Source organism: Miniopterus schreibersii, assembly GCF_964146895.1.
Source record: "Miniopterus schreibersii genome assembly, chromosome: 17".
Taxonomy (NCBI): Eukaryota; Metazoa; Chordata; class Mammalia; order Chiroptera; family Miniopteridae; genus Miniopterus; species Miniopterus schreibersii.
Window position 1 is genome coordinate 3,946,008 of NC_138117.1, and position 16,468 is coordinate 3,962,475.

The 16,468-nt window shown below is 45.1% G+C and overlaps 3 protein-coding genes across 7 annotated transcripts in view; 2 read left to right on the forward strand and 1 right to left on the reverse strand.

Annotated features, from left to right (window-relative positions):
* INTS8 (integrator complex subunit 8) overlaps positions 1-606 on the forward strand; it is a 35,013-nt gene extending 34,407 nt beyond the window's left edge. For both annotated transcript variants that reach the window (XM_081116962.1, XM_081116963.1), the window contains one exon: positions 400-606. In XM_081116962.1, coding sequence (XP_080973088.1) covers positions 400-516 — 117 coding nt within the window. In that variant the 3' untranslated portion in view covers positions 517-606. The remainder of the gene's footprint in view (positions 1-399) is intronic.
* On the reverse strand, positions 515-12,386 carry CCNE2 (cyclin E2). Of its 4 annotated transcripts, none has more exons than XM_081116964.1 (12): positions 12,328-12,386; positions 11,466-11,497; positions 11,283-11,379; positions 11,150-11,203; positions 10,182-10,333; positions 9,101-9,236; positions 7,696-7,842; positions 6,170-6,265; positions 4,755-4,889; positions 2,934-3,045; positions 2,272-2,429; positions 515-1,946 (listed from the first exon to the last, which is right to left on the reverse strand). In XM_081116964.1, the coding sequence occupies exons 2-12, from the start codon at positions 11,477-11,479 to the stop codon at positions 1,833-1,835; spliced, it is 1,215 nt and encodes a 404-aa protein (XP_080973090.1). In that variant the 5' UTR covers positions 11,480-11,497; positions 12,328-12,386; the 3' UTR covers positions 515-1,832. The 4 variants fall into 4 exon arrangements, with proteins under 4 accessions (XP_080973090.1, XP_080973092.1, XP_080973091.1 ...); XM_081116966.1 differs by having other exon boundaries at positions 547-1,946; positions 11,283-11,376; XM_081116965.1 differs by having other exon boundaries at positions 547-1,946; positions 12,320-12,346.
* A 617-nt stretch (positions 12,387-13,003) lies between these two features.
* Positions 13,004-16,468, forward strand: part of NDUFAF6 (NADH:ubiquinone oxidoreductase complex assembly factor 6) — a 76,323-nt gene continuing 72,858 nt past the window's right edge. The window contains exon 1 of the mRNA XM_081117145.1: positions 13,004-13,056. The gene's annotated coding sequence lies outside the window, so the exon portion shown is untranslated. The remainder of the gene's footprint in view (positions 13,057-16,468) is intronic.

A 16,468-nucleotide genomic window follows, 5' to 3' on the forward strand; every position in this document is an offset into this window, starting at 1 on the left:
TAGTAGGCTGAGTATTTCTAATCATGGAAAAAATGAGTCACTGTATGATACAGCGCCAGGCATCGAGCTATTTTTGCACATTAAAAAGTGAAGTCCTGAAACATGAATTTTGATTTTTTTTCAAACTGTCTTATAGAAGGCTTAATTTAACTGTAAAAATGTCATTGTCAAATTACATGTAAGTTACTGGTATTTTAGTCAAATAAACTTAATGTTACTGAAGATTAATTCCGTAAACTATGGTTCAGCAATTAATCTTTTCTTTAAGAGTGGCTGCAGTCAGTCTTTGTGTTCATTTCTTCCGTCTCTTAGCATGTAAATAGTTTTATAATGCGTATAGATTAGCAAGACTGTATTTTTTACCAGACCTCTAGTAACATCACTTTTCTGTTTTGGAAGATCAAAGCCATCGGCCAGACAGAATTGAACGCGAGCAACCCAGAAGAAGTGTTACAGCTGGCAGCACAGAGAAGGAAGAAAAAGTTTCTACAAGCAATGGCAAAACTTTACTTCTAAGCAGTTAAATTTTTTTAACTTTTATTTTTTAAACAATAGGCAAAATATAAACAGTATTAAAAGATGAAGTTTATATATAATACATATGTACACATTTAGTGGTGTTTTCTTTTCAGACAAAATACTGAAAGTTTAAAAACAAAAACTGTACAGAAGAGTTCATGCCATAATAGCTTAAATTTATAATTTCTTCGAAGACAAGATTCACACATCTAGTAACAGAATAAACTAACAATGTAGTATAATTTGTTTTCTGAGGCAAAAGTTTCATTGAAAACCATTTTGTAGAATTAGTCTATATATACCAAGTTCTTGTGAAGTTTACCTTGTTTTTGTTTTTTAAATAAATAGATTGCTGGGAGCTAGTATACATTTAATACTTTTTTGCCCTAATAGAAGTCTAGGTCAGGTGCTAAGCTTCCACTTGACACTGTCCTTAACTCATGTAGGAATTTAAAAAGGACCTTGACAGTTTTCTAACATAAATAAAGCCTTAGTCACACTAATTAAAAAGTCCTTAGGGATACCTTAGAGTAATAAAGTGACTTTCTCATATAAATAGTTTTAAAGGGTACTTAAGTTTTTTCAAATATAAAGCAACCTGTATGGCAAAGCCCCAAGTAGGAGCCACAGCTTTATGTTGTTTAGAATTTTCTTTGGTATTCCCACTGTTTAGAGCACAGTTTTAAACACCATCTTTTTCTAAGCCTTACTGGTTAAAAGTGTTATGTATGGAAACGCAAACAAACTAGTTAAAAAACATTTTAAAGTTCACCATTTGTAAATATTCAAGTTTTATAACAGCTTGCTACAGCAGCTGTAGATAAATTAGTCACCTTATTACAAAATGAAACCTTTGTAAACAAGTTTAAATTTCATTTTCAAGAACCAAATTGCACTAAGCAATAGTATATGAATTTTTAGAATCTAAGAACTAGATTCCCAGGACTGTATCCCTTACTGTACCCTTTAAGGTAGCACTTATCTAGTCTTGAGACTAATGATAAAATTTCATCAAGATCAACATGGTAACACTGGGTCCAAACATGGATAAATCGTGGCTGCCTTCTATCCAGTCATCTGGGGAATGAATTCATCCTTGTAAACAAGTCCTGCTGTTTCTTCAAACAGCTGACATAGGAATGAAATAAATTTCTTAGTGCCAATTTTAAGTGTTTTTTTAAAATCAAAGAATGGCATTGAAACTTCTGAATTGGCTAGGACAGTCATAGCAATTATTTTCCTGTAAAACTTTAGTAGTTCATTTCAATGAAATTCTACCCAAAACTCAGCACTTGTCTGCTTAGTTAACGTCTTTAGTGTTTTCCTGGTGGTTTTTCAGTGCTCTTTGGTGGTGTCATGATGCCTCCGTTGCACACTGGTGACAGCTGTCCCCCCTTCCTGAAGGCGTTTACGTAATTGACTTCATCCTACACGTGAAGAAATCATGCAGAGATTAACAGCTAAGAGTTAACGCGTTGACAGTAAATAAACCAGACTTTTGGATACTAACTTGAGGCTACTTAGGCCTAGTATAATGGCTGTCACATTCTAGAGGTATTTTTTAAAACTCAACCTAGACTATTGGCATTAACCTTAAAAAACTTCACAAATCTTGCTTTGACTTCAGAGTTATTAACTTTTCTACATTCTGAAATCATTATGCCCATTAGAACTTTCTATCCCCTTACTCTGTAGCATCCTACTATCCATTTCAGTGACTTACTAGACCCAAAAACTCCACAAGGAACATACCAACATAGTCAGGTAATTTGTATGTGTCTGGATATTGTGTCTGTCTTCCATAGGAATCTTCTTAAACATCTTCAGCTTCACTGGACTAGAACTTTTTACTACACTGACAAAAGGCACCATCCAATCTACACATTCAGAAATGCTGTCCCATTCCAAACCTAGGCAGAGAAAAGTTAGCAACATGTAAAGGTTACATCAGAAAATACCTAACATATGCCTGATGAATTTGTTCCTTCCAAATTTAAGAATAGCTATTTTAAAACTCATTTTAAAAAGAACCAAAAAACAAGTTTTAGCAAGTCAAAACAGATTATGACTCGCAAACTATATAATGTGACTGAGGGGGAAAAAAGACTTAGAGCTTCTTAACCAGTACCTTCTACAAGTGAAATTAAAGTTGTCAAACCCAAAGAACTCTTAAAGCAGAACTATAATCATGTTGATTAACTTCAAATGGATTTAATTCCATTTGACCTTATTTTTTGTTGATGGATACACATTGCAGATTAGAGAACTAGCAGAAAGGAAGGTAAGGTAATCACTACACTGCTAAATGTTTTCCATAAAAATTCTAAATTCCTGTTTAGCAGCATGCTCAAGTTCATAAATTAATAGTCTCTTTAAAAGTTGTGAACAGATCAGAAGGTAAAATAGTGCCTTACCTGAGGCTTTCTTAACAACTTCAACAGAGGTAAAATGGCACAAGGCAGCGGCCGCCAGGACTCTGTACTGGAACTCTAACGAGTCAGTGGCTAGAATACACAGATCTAAGAGCTTGACAAGCAAAATGACAAGTATTTAGGAGAAGGAAAGGTACTACATGTCGCTAGTAAATACCAGTCAGCTAACGTTCTGGAGTGTTTGTGATATGGACCACATGCCAAGAACTGCTCAAACTAGAGGGTTCCAAAGGTAGATAAGCCACCACCCTGATGGAAGTGGAGCCTTGGGACTGTAGGTCAGAAGGTGAACAAACAGGACTGTTGCAGTGTGACGGGTATGAGTCGGAAGGACACCTCAACCGGAGTGGGGAAGAGGGAGGACTTCCAAGGTAGCCGGGAAGGTTGGGAGGTAGTGTTTAGGTGTAGAAAACAGCGTTTGCAAAGATAAAGTAGTACTTTCCCTTGGAACTCAACATTTTTTACGATAGGTGGTCTGAATTAAGTAAGGAGTAACTTTATTCCTTTTTTAAGAAAAGGGGTGGGGGTAGCTGCAGAGGCATAACCCAGATTAGATGATAAAGGGTCTTTAAGAGGCCAGAACTTTCAGAGTTCTGATCATTGAAACTACTAGAAGATTTTAAATCGAGGAAGTTACATTTAAGCCTGGCCGGGCGTGGCTCAGTGATTGAGGGTCGACCTAGGATCCAGGCAATTGGGGTTCGATTCCCGGTCAGGGCACATGCCCGGTTTGCGGGCTTGATCAATGACTCTCATCATTTACGTTTCTCTCTCTCTCTCTCTCTCTCCCTCTCCTTTACTCTCTGAAATCAATAAAGATATATTAAAGAAAAAAAAAATTTAAGAACCATCTGTTAGACTGTGGTGAAGCAGATACACAAGAAAACATGTTTCTAAATAGTGAGATTCTTTAAGGGGCAGTATAATCCAATCAATAAAAGATGTAAGGGCTACATTTCAGAGGCCTGAGGTGACACCGGTCCAGGGGAATAAAATTTAGATTATGCTTGCTCCACTGACCCAGCAGGTAGAAAAAATGAGAAAAACTGGAAGTTAATTATATGCCTCTACAAATGGTTTCTATATTGTTTATCAGCTTATCAAAACTGCCCTCTATCAAAAGGGCGTATATGCCGCTTACGATAACCTGGGATGCTGGGAATTCTGTCAAAATATTAAGCCTTACAAAATGAACCAATTCCAATATATTTACTGGTTATCCAGTTTTAGTGTTCACAGTGCATTTGCTAGATTTTCATATCCTACATAGAATAAGAATGTAGATTTTTCTTCACGTATATAGGCAGAGCAGCCTTAAGATACTATGAGAAGCAGACAGGAAAGAACTATACCCACTTTTACTTTCTTAGACCATCTCTTATATGCTGGCCTAGGAACCTTTAGTTTGAACTTAAATTTTTTAAAAATATAAATAACTAAGGTGATTTTCATTCTAAAATGTAAAATAGGTACCCGGTGTATTCAAATATAAGAGTAAGATAATCATATAGAATAATTTCATACCATTATAAAGCCTGGAGAGAACTGGCTTAAAAATCTTTCCCCATTTTATATCAAAAAGAAGTATTTATTTTAAGGCCCTGGTTTTTAAAGAGTGGCTCGGTTGGTGTGTCGTCCCAATGTTCCAGGGTTGTGGGTTCGATCCTGGTTGGGGCACGTGCAGGAGGCAACCAGGGAAAGCATGGATGGGTGGAACAACATATCAATGTTTCTCTCAAATCAATCAATTTAAAAAAGCCAATACTAAACAGAACCTGTAGTTAACAATAATGATGCCAATACCTGAGCTATCTGGATGAACTTTTCCTGAGAATACTGAGGTAGAAGAACTTTAGGAGCATCTTTAAGAGCATCAACTTGGAGGAAGAGATTTAGCCAAGAGATGATTGTTACAGGACAAAGTTCCCATTTTAAAGCCTGTTAAATGAAATTAAGATGCCTCTTAATACATGTAGGTACACAGACACCACACTATATAGCTACTTTCTTAACTAGTCATTTAAGAAACTTTCTGCTTTTAGTCTTGTTTCTTCCTAGGAGTTTTTTTATTCTGACCCCTTTTCTTTTTATTCAATATATTTATAGGTACCTCACAATCTAAAGTTGCTTGTTTTTTACGCTATTATTGACATAGATCCCTTATTCTCTAGTTGTCTTTATTTACAAAGTTCATTCAGCCTGTTACTCATTACTACTTTTTTTGTTTCCTGCAGCCCATGGTCTTCCAAATCTGTTCTCTTCATTAAAACTACTCTTTTAATTGTATTCAGTGACTCCACAACTAATTCCATTCAGATCGTGTAAGAACTGATCCTACACTTTTTCTTTATTTCTGTAATCTCCAATGACATCTTTCCCTCCATGAAGCCCTGGGACTTTACCATTTATAAGAAGTCCAAAATAATTAGTAGAGAACAGAGGGTCTTAACACCCGTAGAACTGCCCAGAGAATGCCATCTCCTTGGACACCCTCCTGTACTACAGGGCTGAACCTGGATAATTTTATTAGAATAATATCAACATGCCAACAAGATACCATTCTAACAGAGCTATCTGCATGTTTACAGTCTGTAAATATAACTCTATACATTTATAATGTATATTATAATGTAGTCTATAATTTATAAATGAAAGTCATATTGATTGGGTTTTCTTGTATGTTCTATTAATAAACCATGAAGTCCAAATTTAATAACATACTTTCTAGTAGCTTACATTCACTCTTTAATCTCTCATTGAAGGCCCGATTAAAGACTTTTATGTCTCTCCTCCACTTTTCTATTAATAGCCCTTTCTCTGCATATAGAAAAAAGCCAGTGAAATCATTCTCATTCTCTGTCTGCTGGAAGATAGGGAAAATGACTAAGATCTGAGAATCATTGGAATTCATTTATATGTTCATTATATGCTAACTACTACCTACCTATATGTTTTGAAAGTGGTGTCCTTAACCACTTTTAAATTAAAGTAGTATATTCGCAATATAGAAACTTGAAAGATACAAATAAGAGTTTATAGGTTAAGTAAATTCCTCTTCTATCCATAACACTGTCAACATTTTGCATTAGTCTCTTAGAACAATCCTAATACTAAAAACCTCAGTTTTGATTTCTTACATTGTAGTCTTTGAGATTCAGTAATAATTACTGCTATTAAATTGCAACTAGAATAGTAAAGATACAATTATTATTTATTACCTTTAATATAATGAGTTCCATCTTTAAGATGTCCTCTTCACTGCAAGCACCATCCGTGACATAGGCAAACTCTTGGATCTTAGGAGCGTAGATTTCCTTTAAAATGGATATTTAAATCAGTATTATACACAATTGAGACTGAGATGAACAAAAGAATTATATACAAACCACCTACAGACTTCATTTTTAAGGACAGCTTCACAAAGTGAAATAAATCTTAGTAAAATAATTCTACAATAGCCAAAGCAAACTTACATTTAAAGGTATTTTTCATATCTCGGTCTAAATTGGCCTATTATATTGACTGAGACTTACTTCCATAGAATTGATCTTGAGTTGTAGCTATAATCAACATCAGTATTTTAACCAGTCATTTCAGTTAAAAGCCAGTCTTGTTTTAAGATTGCCTAACATGTTGGTCAGAACAAAACAAAACACTCAACCAGTAAGTTCTAGAAACTGAAAAATTTTCCTTTATGTTAATACAAAAGTACAGTTTATCACAAAATACTTCTGTGCAGTTTGGCTGATGATGGGTCTGCTTTAACAGTCCCAAGAAGAACTAGGGTGATCAAAGGAGCAGAAGAGATGCCTGCCACAGATGAGAACAGGCTAAGGACCAAGATTTCGGTCAAGAGAGAGCGAGAGCATGGTTTTAGGTAAGAATAGACTGCATACAAACTTATTCACCAAATTTGGCAGAATTTGGGGATCTTAAAGCTCAAAAGGTAAATTTGGAAGAAAAATAATAATATATTTAAGGAAGTCAATGCATGATTCAGTCCTCCTACCCTCCACATGCAGGCTTTAGAAATTTCAGAGGAAGGTACTAATGATATTCATAATGCATTAAGTATATTGAGATTGTGTGAAGGAAAATCTCAAGCAGGAAAGGAGTTGCCTTCTATCCTGGCACAACTGTCAGATACAAAAATATTAGGCTGGCCCAGCCAGTGTTGCTCAGTGGTTGAGCGCTGACCCATGAACCAAGAGGTCACAGGTTCATTTCTCCGTCAGGGCACACGCCCATGTTGCTGCTTGATTCCCCAGCAGGGGGAAGGCGGAGGCAGCGGATCAATGTTTCTATCCCTTTCCCTTCCTCTCTAAAATATTTTTTAAAAGGTATTAGGCTGGATATAGATCATTATTCTAACTCAAAAAAGCATTTATTTCATTTGATTGGTTAATCAGTTTTCAAGGACCACTCTATTGACTCCAAGCACCATAATTATGTATACAGGGACAGCATCAGTATATTCTGTTGGACAGAATGAGCCATGGAACATTTGACCTAGATACTAATTCCAGAATTTAAACCAGAGACTTATAATATAGACTTAGATTCTAAAAGGGAACTATAATATTTATTCTTGTATCCAAATCATAATGTTCAGAGAGTGTAATGGAAAAAACCACTCATCTTTCCTAAGGAGTTAGTATCAAAATAGTAGAATTTCTGGAATTAATGTGTTGATTTTAAAAACTGGGTGGATAAATATGTCTCTGGATAAACTTTGAGCACTTACCTCAAGTTTGGAAGCAATGAAGAGTGAGGTAATTCCAATGAGTTGAAGCATATTTTTATTTATATCCTTTTGTGTCAACATAAATCTATCAAAAAAGTCTTGCGCAAGGTAAAATGTTTCCCTATGGAGTGTGTATACTTCACATACCTAGACAAGAACCCCAAGATTTAAATATTCCATGAATTTCTCCAAATTAAATCTTAGCATAGTAGACTTTACAATACTTTTATAAACCCAACTTTGCTTTTTAGGATACCAAAGTTAAGACTGGGGGAAAACATAATAGGATGCACTAACAGGATAAGCTAGTAGGATGAATCTAATACTTCCTCACTCTTATTTTATGGTTTTTTTCACATGGACTTAATGTTTTGCATATATAATCATATATTTAAGGGAAAATAGGAATAAATTTGACAGCCACTAGATAAAAATTAACATAAATAGGAAAATAAAGTAAAATAAACATAATTGTGCTTAAATTGCTTCCATGATCACTGGACACTTAGAAAAAATCAAAACCCCACTACCTTCTTATAACCACATGATTGAAATACCATCTTCCTTTCTAATCAGAATAAGGAATTAAGATGACCTGACTCAAAAGAACACTTTATAGTCTCGAAGACTTTTCTGAATAGCTCCTGGCAGATCTACTCTCCTGTGTTACTCCACCAAAAAGGCTCTATAGTTTCTCTCCCTTAGAATCTACCATTTTTATCTACCTTAGAGACAGGGAAACTACAGAGCAAAAATCAGTTTGTCTGTCTGCAATGTAAGTAATCACTTCCTCAATAACAGGGAACGGGCTTAAGCAAGAAAGTCTGGAACACATCTGTAGGGACTTCAGGATCACTCCTTCAGACTAATGGTACAGCGTGTTTCTGAAAGGAACAGAGGTATGTAATAAAGGGAAGCTACATGGAGCCTAGAGGGCCAGGGCCTCTGGATATTCAAAGCCCCCTTATTGTTTAGGACATAGAAATCAGGATTACAAACAATAATTTGGTTTTGGTGATACAGAAAAGGACTTTTGAAGGCAATGAAGCCTAGTCCTGGTTCTTTCACTTTGCACATAATTCAAAACCTTGTCAACTATATATTCTACTCATTTTGAGTAGTCGCAGCACTAGAACCATGTCTGGTACACAGCAATACCCCAGCACCAAGAATTCTGAATTGGGGTTGGGATGTGTGAGATGTAGTGTCTGTGTCCTCATGGTTTTTCTCTTATAGACAGTCATTTTCCATTTTGGTACCATCAACTACAGTAAGTAAACCCCCCCTCCGAAAAGATGGCTGCTGGCAATGGATGATATATACCATGAGGGCACATGAAAAGCACATTTATGTCTAAGCATCTTCCACCACACAGAGACGGGAAATCTGCACTGTTGGGACATACCTCTAAAAGCCAGTCTAGAAGTATCGAACGCATCTGTGGTTCCAAGTCAGAATGCAAAACTTCAAAATGTTTGTCATGAACATATCGGGACTCTTTCTTTAACATGTTTAGCCAAACATCGTTTGAACATCCCCAGCTATGGAAAGAGGGTAACAAGAAATAATTTTGTGGTCTACGTAATGTACAAGCTCTCTGTTTTACATAGGAAAAAACTCAACTTTAAGACACTGAAATCCAACTTTCAATCAGAACTTGGGAGAAGCTCTTAAAGTAAGTTAGGACAAAACTACTACCTTAACTTCTAGAGACTGCTTCTTTAGCATGAAAAAGCAGAAGCCTGAAATTATACAGTAAAAACTTGGATTATGATAATCTCATTTGAAAGATTTCAAGTGCTTTTTGTCCCCATTTATTTATAATGTATAAGATTCCTGTTTAAGATAACCATGTTTTCTCAACAGCAACACTAAAGTAAATATTTAAAGCACATGATCCCAGTAGAGACAAGTCTCAATCACCTCCAAATAGGTTACCAATAGTAGAGTCACCTACAGTGGAGATAACGTCGGACAGAGTAGGGGGGAAGAGGAGGATTGGTAAGTTTAAATGTCTGAGTCCATTAATTTGCTTATTAAAGCCAAATATAAGTTACTACACTAGATGTTTTGTATAAGCTTTACTTCCTAGTCCTATTCATTAACTAGAAAAAAGTATAGACCTTACTAAGCTTGGAAAGAAGTAAATGGGATGGGTATGCCAAATGATAATGCTGTACCTGTTAAAATGCTTCCATCTTAACCATTTAGATAACTTATTTAAATGCCATTGAAAAGGTGATTCAGTTCTTCTGATAAGGCTACAGTGCTCAGCAAGCAAATGAAAATAACTTCATAGAATCAATGTTTTAAAGTCCCCTATCATTTGCAAATAACACTAGTCAGATTATATATGCTTAAATATCAGTAAAAAAAAAAAGCATTTTTACAAGTTTATCTTATAATGAAGGCAAAAAATAAAGTAGTGCCATCTATGAAATCAGTACAATTTCGATCTGATATTAAGTTACTGAAATTTTTCTTACCTTAAATCAGGCAGAGGTGAAGGATTAATAAAAAGGTTTTTAAATCTGTAATTTGTAAATCTGGAGAAGTCGCTTGTTCCTATCTCTTTGTGGGGTGTTTCAATGATGATGCAAGGGCTGATCCCCCCAGATAATACAGGTGGCCAGCAATTCTGTCATTTAAGAGAAAATAAAAATATCTATTTGTGCAACAGGAGACCAGCTTTTATCTGGGAATCTTTCATAAATGGAAGCTAATATTTCTAAACAGTCTATAGTTTTCCCCAAACACCATCATTAGCTAACATGCTGACAATGTAGTTTAACAAGAGGGCATTTGTATTTGTATTTTATAAAGTCATATAGCTCATATCAATCTTCATAAAGAGTAACTGGTAGGATGTTTTAGACAAAATGCAATTGTGGAAAGTAGGTATTGGGGGCGGGGAGGAATAACAATGCATCTGTAGTCGATACCAGTAACTTTCAGAATTAGAAAACTGAAGCTCCCCTCCCTGTTTATCAGTCGTGGAAAGGGCACCTTGTTTTATAAAAAGCCTCCCCCTCCCCCAGTTAATCCCGCCCTGATAAAAACGGAAGCAAGTGGAATCAGTTACTTAAACACTAAAGGACACGTCTCCCCAGTCAATGCTGGCTTCAAAGGGAGCCACGGTGTCTAGAGGGTGTTCTTCACAGCACAGGAGGAACTAGGTGGCCACGGGCTGGGTGCCGTCCCCGCGACCTCCCACCCGTTTATGCCCCGGAGCGGCCGGGACCCCGCACCGCAGTGGGGAACAAAGAGCCCGCCCGGCCACCGGGCGCGCAGAGGGAACCAGCCGCCTCGGGAAACGTGCCCCGCAGCCGTCCCGGCGCAGCACCCACGAGCCGCCCTCAGGAGGGGCGCCTCGCTGCTGGCCCCTGGCGGCGGCTGGGGGGTGTCAGGACCTCCCGCAAGGCGCGCCCCCGCCTCCCGCGCGGCGCCGCATTACCCGGATCTCGTACTGCTGCTTCCTCGTGGCCGCCTCCTTCCTTCTCTTGACGTCCTGACGGACAGAAGGGGCCACGGTTACACCCAGCCCCCGGGAGCGGCGTCCCCTGCCCTGCCCCCGCGCCCCCGCTCACCGGGGCGGTCCTCCTCCTCTTGGCCAGGGCGGCCGGCGCGTCCCGCGGGGCGTCGGCCGGGCCGGGCCGGGGCTGCTGCTTCGCTCGCAAACGGCTGCTGCGGCGGGTGTGGGGGAGAACGTTTGGTTAGAAAGGCTGCGCCCGGGCAGCAGCGGCCCCGGGGCACCTCGAGGGGAGTGTTACCTGCGTCGGGACATCCTCGGGCGCGGAGGCGTCTGCAGGGGAGAGACAGCGGGTCAGGCACCGCGCGCGGCTGCTCGGGGCCCCGGGCGCTGCCCGAGCCGCCCGCGCCCCGAGTTCCCGCGCGGAGTCGACGCCGGCACCGCCCGCGCTTCCTCAACTTGCGTACAGCCGGGGCGCGTCTCCAGAAGCTCACAAAGCGCACCCCGGCACCCCGAAAGCGCAAGAGGCTCCCCAATCGGGCCCCGTCTGCACCCTGCACCCCTCCCCTGCTCCGCGAGCCGGGCTCCGACGGCCCCTCACTGCCGCCGCCCGGGCGCGCCGCGGGGAGAGGGGCTGCGGGCGAGGCGGCGGCGGAGCCGGTTCCGCGCCAATTTGGAGGCGGCGGGAAGCCGAGGCCTGTCACGCCCGCCAGCCGCGCTCCCCCAGCGCCGCCGGGCCTGCTCCTCGCCGCGGCACCGGGACCGGCCCCCGGCGGGGCGGCAGCGGGAGGAAGGGGGTTCAGTTCCAGGCGGGGAAACCGCTGCCGCGGAGCTTTCCCCCGCGAAGAGGCCCCGGACACCCGGCCTCTCCGGGGACAGCGCCCGCCCGCGGGAGGCACGGAGAGGCCCGCGGGAGGGGGGTTCCCTGGGCTGGCACCTGGGGCAGCCCTCGCCCCGGGGCTCCCCGACCCCGCCTCAGGTCCTGACAGGAACGGAGCGCGGGGACCCATCGCCGCCGCCGCCCGCCTCGCAGCCCTCCCGCTCCCCCTCCCTCGGGCTCCCGCCCGCGGCGCAGCGCGGCCCGGCCCGGCCCGGGGGCGCTTCCTTCCCCCCGCATCCCGCCCGCATCCGGCTCCTCAGGGCGCGCACACGCGCCTCCTCACCGCCGGACCCGCCACCGCTCGGCTCAGCTGGCGCCGGCGCCAACCCCATATATAGGCCGGGCGGGCCCGCCCGCGCGCATGCGCCGCGGCTGACACCTCCGCCCGCGCCCCGCCTCCCGCCCCGCGCGCCCGCGCCGCTCCCCGCAGGCCCGCGCGCCCGCCTCGCCGCGCCCGCCGCCCCGGGGGGCGCGGGACGTCTCCGGGCCTGGGGCTGCGGCACCTGCGCGGCCTTCACCTGCCCGGGGGCCGCCGGCGGGAGCGAGGGTCAGAGGCCCCTCCTCCGCGAGCCCGCGCCCCGCCGCTCGGCTTCCGCACCGCCCTCCGGTGGGCGCCGGCTCCCTCTCGCCCTCCGCCCGGGCGCGGCGGGCGTCAGGCTCGGCGCGACGTGGACCGAGTGGCAGCGGCTCCGGCGGGCCCAGGGCGGCGGGGGGGAGGCCGTCCCGCCGAGGCCGGAGGAGCCCGGGTCGTCCCCGCGCGGGGAGCGGGCGGCCCGCCCCTGCGGGAGGAGCGCGGCGCGGGCCCGCCAGCCGGCCAATGGGAGGCGAGGACGGCGGCGCAACGTGGAGCGGCTGCGGAATGTAAACACAGCCGGCGCGGCCCGCCGCGTGCGTCTGGGTCCCCGCGCCGCGCGCCCGCCCGGAGCCCGCCAGCGGCCGCCGATGCCACCCGGGGACGCCGCGCCCGGGGATGCCCGCCTCGCTCGCCCTCTGCTCCAGCCGGCGGACCGAGGTACGGACCAGCCCTCTTCCCCCCGCTGCCCGCTCAGCCGACCGGCTGCCCCCGCCCCCCGTGGGTCTCTGCACCCGCCGCCGGCGCCGGCTCGGCCGCTTCCCACGCTGTCGTCCCCGCGCAGGAAGCGTTCGCGCCCGCCCGCCCTCTCCTTCCAGCCTCCAGTCCCCGGGCCCCCAGGGTCAGACACCCTCCCGAGCGGGGCCGCGGTGGCATTGTCCTACCCCACGAGCGCCGTGCCCCTCCCGGGCCGGACGGGGCGGGCGGGGAGAGCCGGCCCACCACGTGCAGGCCCCGGGCCCGCCCGCCGCGCCCGCCCCGCCCCGTCCCGCCAGCGCGCCCTGCGGAGCCCGCGCGAGCCGCCAGCGCGGGAGGCAGCGGCCCGCCTCTGAGCCCTAATGGGAGGAGGCGGGTTCGGCGCATTTCCTTCTCTTTGCCCCCAAATCTAAACTTCGGGTCCCCTCGGGGCCTCTGTTACCGCCCCCGCCCCAGCGCGCCCCTAGACGGGACGTCTCCAAGGAGGTCGTGCGGAGGATAGTTCGAGAGCAGGTTCTGCGGCGGCGTGGGTGGGGCAGGGGCTGCCCACGGGAACAAAGCCCCCTGGGGTGCAGAGCTGAGCGAGGGCCCCGAGAGCCCCGGCAGCTGCGGCCGGGAGCGGGCCCGCGGGGTCGTCTCCGCCCTGGCGGCGAGTGAGCGCGGGAGACGCCGGGGAGGCCGCCGCGGGGCCGGGGCCGGGGCCGGGGCCGGGGCCGGGGCCGGGGCCGGGGCCGGGGCCGGGGCCGGGCCCAGGCGGAGCCCTTCCCGAGATGCACCAGGAGGCGGCGGCCGACCCACCCGGGTCCCCTCCCCGCTCCTTTTGTGCCGCGGGGTCCGTGCGGGCCTCCGAGCCTACAAGCAATGGGTGCCCTTGGGCTTTCGGGCCAGCAGAGCCCTTTCCCCACTTTTACGTTCGTGCCTTGCTAGAGCGTCGTGACGCCTGAAAGGGATTGTATTTGCCCCAAATGTACACATGAGGAAATAGGAAGAGTCTTGCCCAAGGTGACAGAATCAAGAGGGACCCAGAAACTTCGTACCATTTGCCACGCCTGCGGTGGCGCTCTCGTTAGGGGAGGAGCTGCCTCCCTCTTCCAGTCACCTCAATACGCTGTTGGGGGGTGAGGCCTAGAGATCTAACAGCCTGATGTAAGCAGAGGGGGTCTTCACCCGAGCCTGAGCAGAACTGGTGACCGGAATGAGTGAGCTGGATCATCAGAATATGCCTGACCACCACGGTTGTCACTGACATTTGTAGGATTAACCTTGGAGTCCTGTGTGCTCAGCACTGGGCCAACTGGGCAATTACTTGAAAACGGGACACGGAGTAGAAGTGTACTTTGGTCAGTGCCCTTGACTGAGGTGGAGAGGGTGCAACTATAGTAAAGGAGAAATTAGAAGCACCCCAACAGGCTGCCTTCCGCCCTAGTACACGTACCTGGTCCGTGGTCAAGGGAGACTAAACAGAGCGTGGGCTTCACCTGTCACTGCACTTACAGCCCTGCCCTGCTGCAAGTGACCGGATTTCTCCGAGCTTGGGTTTCCTCTGGAAAAGTTGAAACAATACACTCATTTCAAGGGTTCTTTTAAAGTTTACACTTGATCGTGTATATAGATCGTGTATATAGAGACACTCTTGTGCAAGATGCTCGGTGCTACCTCTTGGCGCTCTTGTCCTGCCTGTTCCTAATTTACACCCATAGAAATGAAGTAGTAATTTGAAGGGTCCTGAGTAGAACAGAAAGCTGAGCTATAAAACTGCTGTTTCTCAGAATTTTATTCATGTAGTGATCCTTTGGGGTATCTATTTTAGGCATCATCTTTCAATGTTATCTTTGTTTCATATTTTTGTATGTTCATTTTTAGCTCCTTTTCCCACTCATCCCAGTTTTAAAAATTCACTTTGAAATTCCTGTATACTTGTAATAATTTTAGAAATTTTGGGATTTTTCTAAACTATATTTTCCCCCACTGCACATGCAAAGTCAAAACACCATGGTGAATAAACTATTGGCCTTTACAGTGCTTTCATTTTCAGAATAAAAGGGGGGAAAACTCCAGATCATTCTTAGGGGCACCACTTTTTTAAAAATTAGGACCAAGCCACTTATTTCTTGCTTCTGTGCATTTTTTACCTCCTTGATGAAGCCTTCCCAGACCCCTTCCTCTGCACTTATGCTCACCTCACAGGACAAGAATTACCCATTAAAATGTCTTTTATTTCTAAGTAGGCCTTGAATCTCATTGTGTTCATCTTTTTGTAGCCAGGACCCAGCAGCTCAGAGGTACACGTAGTAGGATGTGAGTTGAATGATGCATTGTCTATCCCACTATGAAACTTCATTCTCTCTGGTTAGAAGGATGGATGGTAGAATTGTTTCCAATTAATATCAGTTTTTTTTAATTAATAAACTATTTTTTAGAAAAGTTTTAGATTTACAGAAAAATTGAGCATGTAGAACAGAGCTTCCATATACTCCTCCACCCGCCCTGCCACTTCCATTTCCCCGGTTGTTGACATCTTACATTGATGTGCTACATTTATTATCATGTGAGCCACTGTCGATGCGTTATTAAACAAAGTCCATACTTTATTCAGATTTCCTTAGTTTTACCCTGTGTCTTTTTAAAAAATACATGTTTTTATTGGTTTCAGGGAGAGGAAAGGAGAGGAGAAACATCAGTCTTGAGAGTCACTGATTGGCTGCCTCCTGCATGCCCCCTACTGGGGATCCACCGGGCAACCTGGGCATGTTACCTGACTGGGAATGGAACCGTGACCACAGGTCAACCACTGACCCATTCTGGCCAGGCTACCCTCATGTCTTTTTACTGCTACATGATCCAGACATCACCCTTAGAAGTTATGTTTCCTTCAGGTTCCTCTTGGCTGTGGCAGTTCTCAGACTTCCCTGGTTGCTTATGTCCCTGACAGTTTTGAGGAGTGCTGGTCAAGTATTTTGTAGGATGCCGTTCTACTGGAATGTGTCTAATGTTTTTCTCATGGTTGTACTGTGAGGCTGTGGGTTTGGAGGAAGACGATTGCAGAGGTAAAGTGCCATTTTCATCACTTCATATCAAGGTTACATACTGTCAACATGGTTTATGGCTGCTGATGTTGACCTTGAGCACCTGGTGGTGTTTGCCAGGTTTCCGTTGGAAAAGTTGTTCCCTCCTCTTTCCATACTGTGCTCTCTGGAAAGAAGTCACTGTGCAGCCCACACCCCAGGAGGGGGGGTTATGCTTCTCCTCCAGGGTGAAATAGCTACATGATTTATTTGGAATTCTGCATGGGAGATTTTTATCCAGCCTAGCCGAAATATATCATAGAAGAAATTCTTCCCTTTTTTTTTTTTTTAAATATATCTTTATTGATTTC